Raw genomic sequence first — 7,080 nt, 5'->3', positions numbered from 1 at the left:
GCCACGCCCCCCAGTGGGGACCCTCATCCCATGGGGGCATGGCCAGACTGGGTGAGGGGCTGAGGGCTGGTTGCAGGCCCCTCCTTTAGTGGCCGGCCTGGGAGGGTGGGAAGCTTGGCTTCCTCCAACACCAGGGGTGACCCAAGCCTCCCGCCCACTTCAGTTGGCTCCGTGGCCACCGCCATCTTTGTCTTGCTAATTTGCATATTCACTTCTGATTGGCTGGTAGACATTGCAAAGTGACAATTCATTTACATATTTCTCTTTTATTAGTGTAGATGTTTCTCTCTCTCTTTTTCTCCCTTCATCTCTGAAATCTATAAAAATATATTTTTTTAAAAAAGAAAATAGATTTTTTAATTGGAAGATCATTATTGACCACACTGTTTTTTGTGTGGGTATTTTCAATGACCAAGGCTTAAACTTTGTTTAAAGCCACAATAATATATCACATACTCACTAATTATGATGTGATTCATGTTAGTCACTAAAAATGACATTTTTCTGTATGTCCTGTCTCCCAAGTTAAAGAAATAGAAGTGTGTATGTTACTGAAGCCACAGATGAGTACTCACAAGGATGGGATAAAGAGTGATTATTAAATACTTAACATTCTCTTGTTCTCATGATTTGCAGCTCCTCAGTGGGTTGTGCTCTTCCACGAAGACGCTGCTGTGCATACATTACCATTGGAATGATGTGCTTTTTTATTGGAGTTGGATTAACTGTGAGTATTACTTTCCTCTCAACTTTATCACAATTAAATGAAGAGCCTGCCTCCCTGGCATACCGGGGCCAGAATCTTCTGAAGGCCTATGGGCAATTGGGGAAGTTCAGTCCATGGACCTGTTTTAGTACAGCTCACCCACCCAAGGGAAATGGTATCTTGGGACCCCGCTGAAGGTCCTTGGCACTGGGACTTTACTATCCATTTAAGGGAAGCCCATTTGTTTTCACTTAATGCCAGAACCAACCTGGCCATGGCCAAAGCCAAAGCAACACTCAGTCAGCTATGGAGGTCTGCAAAACCCGTCTTCTCCTTGTTCAAGTGAAGCAGAGGTTGTTGTCATGTGAGTGGCTTGTTTTCAGAGGATGCTGAAGCTAAGCAGTTGGCATGGGGGTATCATGGGGAGAGGAAGTGCTGATCTGCTTTGCTGCCATTTACTTTCCAGGCTCCTTCGTTGCACCTGTCCACATATCACTCACCAGGTGAATTATACAGATTAAGTTCCTTTTAGAAATAACATGTTTTAGTTGGGGTTTTTTTTTGCTTACTTCATAAAATTTAAGTTATAACAGCAGCATCTTAATAATTTTAACCTGTTAGTGATAATCAAAAGTATACAAACTCATTTTATAGGGATTTTGTGGCCCCAAGAATATTGTTCAGAAAAATCATATGTGAACCAACACAAGTTCTCCAGTTGATTATTCAGGATGGTTTCTTTGTATTTTAGTGGTAATTCCAGTTTGGTCCTGGGAGCGTGTCTGTATAGCATCCACTTACTCTGCCACCATTTTTAATCTCCCAACACAAGTTATCTAAGTAGATAATTTTTTTTAAGTTTCCAACCTTTTGCATTTATATTGCTTTCTATTTTAGGTTGGCACCCAAGATTTTGCAAGGCGATTTCATGCAACCTATGTTTTGTGGGCAATTGCTTATCTCTTAGGCTTGATCTGCCTTATCCGAGCGTGTTACTGGGGAGCCATAAGAGTGAGCTATCCAGAACACAGTTTTGCATAAGCTTGCTTATGAGCAAGTGAATCAGGTGAGAGTATCTAGCAGTTTTTGATAAGCTGCTCTGGACAACTTTAAATCATTTATCCTCACGGATTCCATTCTGGTTTATGTATAAAGTTTCAAGACTTTGGGAGTCTTTTATGAACAAATACTCATTGCACTACATTATATGCAAATGATAGTTTGTTCTGCTGCTAGGTTTTCAAGCTCTGAATAATAAAGCAGTGTCTTCGTGTCCTTTTATATCTCTTAAACATGTTTTTGGATTTGCCACTAAGCATTAGATCACCTTTCATTTTTAAATAGTTATTCCATTACTTGCTGATCTGTGAGTATTCCCAAGAAGTATTTATAAATGTTTCTATGTATACTTACATTTTAATTAACATATCAAAATTGCCTGCTTTAAAATCTAAGCAATATGCATTTTGCTTGAACTGCTTTAAGATCATAGTGACGTTATTCAGGAAAAGAGTTTGAGTGTACCTTCAAATACTTGACATTCTTGTCAGATAAAAACCATTTATAAATACTGTTTGCTTGTTTTTTTGTTGTTTGTAGAAAGATACACTATTTTGGTAGTAATTTAAAATACAATAATGAAAATATTTATTTGTCCACAGTTAAAGATGATGTTGGATAAATGCATTTTTTTCCTCAGAGATCACAGGACTTTTGTCTTTTATTTTTGTCTGTTGTTTTATTTGCCAATTATATAAGTTCTGGTCTAGATTTATGAGTTTAATGTCATAAAATCATAAATGTATTTCTGTATGTATTTCTTTATAATGCCTGAAGAAAGCATTTTAAATAACATGTTTTATAATACTTAACCACTTAAACAAAGATATATGTACATTTGCTTGACCTCTTCTTCATTAAACATGGTAAATGTTTCCTATTGGGACCATCAATAGGACCTTCTGTGTGAAGGGAGCCTGTGCATTTTACACTAGCTAATATGTTGAGATTAGAAGCAGTTACTCTTACCATTTTTCTCAAATATAGCTGTTCAAGTAATCAAAAATTTATTCATGAAAATAGATTACAGACAAAAAACAACAGTTTTCAAAGAATTCACTAGGATGAAAAAGAAATTGCTTAGTTGAAAAACAATGTTCTAAAGCCCTTAGAGCAGAATTAGAATTAGATGATCTGAGTGAATTAATTGGCTCTTCCAGGGACAAGAACAACATGTTAATTTATTTATATTCCCGATTAGGACAAAAATGTGCTCATCAAACAATTTGGAAGAAAATACATGTAAACTTGAAAGAGTAAATGATCTGTATTATAAATGGCCAGTGGCCGTAACGCTGTAATGCCATAATGACCAAACGACCAGTCACCAGGAGGTGCATTGATGGGTCTCGCAGCCCTGCGGGTCTCGGTCTCGCGGCATGGCAGGTCTTGGGTCCTGCTGGCACAGCGGGTCTGGGATCTCGCGCGATTTTGCGCACTGGGCCTCTAGTAACTACATAAATGTGGTAGCTCAGGATTACATGTACCTTTGAAAGTACAGTAATAAAGATTATTGTTAAAAAACTACCTTGTTATATTCCATTTTTTTAAAAAAATAAGATGTAATTTCCAAAATTGCCTTGAGATCTTATTCTGAAGTTTTCATGTTTAAGAACATATATTTCTTTATATATAATATTCACTTATTTTTTCTAGTACTTTCATTTTAAAAATGTAGATTTCATATCTATTTATGATATACTTGATGTAAGGTATGAAATAAGAATCTAAATTATTTCTTATCTTATTGGTTAACTAATTGTAATAGCATTATATATTAAATAATCCATTATTTTCCTATTCATTTGAAATCTCATTTGATTATAGGGTGGGGCAAAGGTAGGTTTATAGTTGTTTGTATGGAAAATAATACACTGATTAATAAAAAATAATACAAGAATAAATTCTGTGTTTCACTTTTTTGCTTGGTTCTGGACCACTGCAATAAAGTGAATATCTCATTAAAGCAAGTAACTCAATTTTTTTGTTTTCCCAGGGCATATAAAAGTTTATGATCTATTATAGATATTAAATGCACAATACATTATGTCTAATAAACAGTGTATAATAAGCATACCTTAATTTAACAATTCTTTGTTGCTAAAAAATGCTGACCATAGCCTGCAGCGAGTCCTGATCTTTCTGCTGATGGAGGGTCCTTGCCTTGACGTGGTGGCTGCTGACTGACCAGGGTCGGTGGCTGCTGAAGGTTGGCAATTTCTCAAAATACAACAGTACTAAAGTCTGCTGCAGCGACTGACTCTCTCTTTCATGAGCAACTTCTCTGCAGCATGTGAGGCTGTTTGACAGCATTTCACCCACAGAACTTCTTTCAAAATTGGAGTCCATCCTCTCAAACTCTGTTGCTGCTTCATCAACTAAGTTTTGGAATATTCTACATCCTTTGTTGCCACTTCAGCAATTTTCACAGCATCTTCACCAGGAATGGATTCCTCCCCAAGAAACCACTGCTGTTGCTTATTCTTCAGATGCAATTTCTCATCCATTAAACTTTTATCATGAGATTGCTGCCATTCAGTCCCATATTCAGGCTCTAATGCCAGTTCTCTTGATGTCTCCGTATCTGCAGTTACTCCCCCCACTGAAGTCTTGACCCCCTCAAAGGCATCCATGAGGGTTGAAATCACCTTCTTCCAAACTTTGTTAATGTTGATATTAATGTTGATATTTTGACCTATTCCCATGAATTGTGAATGTTCTTAATGATATCTGGAATGGTGAATCCTTTCCAGAAGGTTTTCAGTTTACTTTGCCCAGATCCATCCGAGGAACCACTATCTATGGCAGCTGTAGCCTTACCAAATGTATTTTGTAAATAATAAGACTTGAAAGTTGAAAGTACTCCTTGATCCATGGGCTGCAGAATTGATGTTGTGTTCGCAGTCATGAAAACCACATTGATCTCCTTGTTCATCTCCATCAGAGCTCTTGGGCGACCATGTGCCTTGTTAGTGAGCAGGAATATTTTGAAAGGAATCTTTTATTCTGAGCAGTAGGTCTCAGCTGTGGACATACATTTTCTTTCTTTTTTAAATATATTTTTATTGATTTCAGAGAGGAAGGAAGAGGGAGAGAGAAATAGAAACATCAATGATGATAGAGAATCACTGATCAGCTCCCTCCTGCACGCCTCCTACAGGGGATTAAGCCTGCAACTCAGGCATGTGGCCCTTGGCTGGAATCAAACCTGGGACCCTTCAGTATGCAGGCCAATGCTCTATCCACTAAGCCAAACCAGCTAGGGCCGTGGATGTAAATTTTCAGCAACCATGTTACTTACAACAGGTGTGCTGTCATCCAGGCTTGATGTTCCATGTATACAGCAAAGGCAGAGGACATGTAGCACAATTCTTCAAGACCCTAGGATTTTTAGAATAGTAAGTGAGCACTGTCTTCAACTCAAGTCACCAGCTGCCTGAGCCCCTCACAAAACCCCCGGACATGCTGCGGAGGCCATTCCTGTCAGGCAACACCATGGGCCTGTCCTTCAAAGCTCTGAGCCAGCATGGACTGCTCGGCTCTGGCTATGAAAGCCTAGGTGGCATCTTCTCCCAGGAGAACATGTAAGTTTTCTTAATCAACGATCCTTCCCCAATGTTTCAATTTATTGATAATATGCCTATGACATATATGTGTATGTATTTGTTATTCTTGCTTGGGTATACATTTTCTGCACTTATATATAAAATAGCTGTTTAGACACCTCAATATGTTTTTTACTGATTTTTAGAGAGAGAGGAAAGGAGAGGTATAGAGAGAAACATCAATGAGAGAAACATCATTGATCGATCCACTGCCTCCTGTATATGCCCCACACTGGGGATTGAGCCCACAACCTGGGCATGTGCCCTGACCAGAATCGAACCATGACCTCTCAGTTGCTGGGTCCATGTTCAACCATTGAGCCACACTGGCAGGGCAGACACCTCAACTTAAATATCCTATTATAATGTCACTAGAGGCCCGATGCATGAAAATTCATGCAAGAGTAGGCCTTTCTTCCCCCGGCTGCCAGCACCGGCTTCCCTCCGGCACCTGGGACCCGGGCTGGCTTCCCCTGGGTCACCTGCAGGCATCTGGGACCCAGCTAGCTTCCCTCGGGCCCCAGCTTCGTCAGAAAGGACATCCGGAATGATGTCTGGAAGACGTCTGGTCTAATTAGCATGTTACCCTTTTATTATTACACTAGAAGCCCGTTGCATGAAGATTCGAGCAATAGGCCTTCCTTCCCCTGGCTGTTGGCACCGGTTTTCCTCCAGCATCCGGGACCCAGGCCTTTGGTCCGGCCGCAGCGAAGAAGTCTTCAGTCTTCACTCTGTACCTGTGTATGCAAATTAACTGCCATCTTTGTTGGGTTAATTTTCATAGTTGCTCTGATTGGCTGGTGGGCGTAGCAGAGTGATGCTAATTTGCATGCTTCTCTTTTATTAGTGTAGATATTTACAAGTTCCAAACTGAACTCATTTCCTTCCCCAAACCTGTTCTTCTTCTTGCATCCCCTGTGGCTATGTTACCACCAGCTAATTACTCACTTGTTCTCCTATATGAGAAACCCAGGAGTCACCCTCCATTCTCTCTCATTCACACCTTCCATCCACTGTCACTAGACTCCACTGATTTCACCTCCCAACTTTCCCTGACCTGTTCCTTCCTGCAATTATTGCAAACACCTCCAAGGAAGCCTCTCTGTGCCAGGTTTAATATTGCCATGCCCTCTCCAAAAATCCACCCTTCCTACTGCTGTCAGGGTGATCTTTCAAATATTAAACACAAAACCAAAAACCAACCTGTAAAAGGTTCAAAATGCGATTCATGCACCGCTCCTGTCCCATGCCCACCCACACGCCTGCTCACTTCACCCCTCTTCCTGCAGCAAACCGCCTGGCAGAGTTCTGGAGGGCCTGTCCTGCCGCCCTCGTCTGTCCCAGGGCGGGCATCAATCTGCAAAGATTGACAATTAAGGGTTCGATTTGGACGGAGTTGCCTCGAATAATTTTGTTTTGCCTAGGACCACTAGCTGCCTGACAAAGAATCGCCTCCTGCGGGCCCGCCCCGAAGCTGATGAGAAAGTGAGAGCAGCACGCTGGACTCCTGGGCGGGGCGCCGTTCTCCTCGCTGGTACCGCTCAGGGCTCAGGACGGGGCGGGGGCGGCTGTGGGCAGCGCCTGGGGTCCCAGGGCTGTTCCTGCTGACTCGCCCCACGCTCTGCGAGCCTCTCAGCACTTCGGACACCGCTCAGCACCCCTCCCAGCCGCCGGACCCCTCAGGCCTCCTAGCCCGCACTCAAGCTCTCT

The 7,080-nt window shown here is 41.3% G+C and overlaps 1 protein-coding gene and 1 pseudogene across 1 annotated transcript in view; one reads left to right on the top strand and one right to left on the bottom strand.

Annotated features, from left to right (window-relative positions):
- Positions 1-3,289, top strand: part of TMEM55A (transmembrane protein 55A) — a gene marked incomplete at its 5' end in the record, with an annotated part of 19,780 nt that extends 16,491 nt beyond the window's left edge. Inside the window, 2 exons of the mRNA XM_014540526.1 lie at positions 637-727; positions 1,604-3,289. Coding sequence (XP_014396012.1) covers positions 637-727; positions 1,604-1,747 — 235 coding nt within the window. The remainder of the gene's footprint in view (positions 1-636; positions 728-1,603) is intronic.
- Positions 2,756-4,821, bottom strand: LOC102241339 (annotated as a pseudogene).
- Between the last annotated feature and the right edge of the window lie 2,259 nt (positions 4,822-7,080).

The sequence above is a fragment of the Myotis brandtii genome, unplaced genomic scaffold (genome assembly GCF_000412655.1).
Source record: "Myotis brandtii unplaced genomic scaffold, ASM41265v1 scaffold2467, whole genome shotgun sequence".
Classification (NCBI taxonomy): Eukaryota; Metazoa; Chordata; class Mammalia; order Chiroptera; family Vespertilionidae; genus Myotis; species Myotis brandtii.
This window is presented reverse-complemented; position numbering and strand designations above follow the sequence as displayed.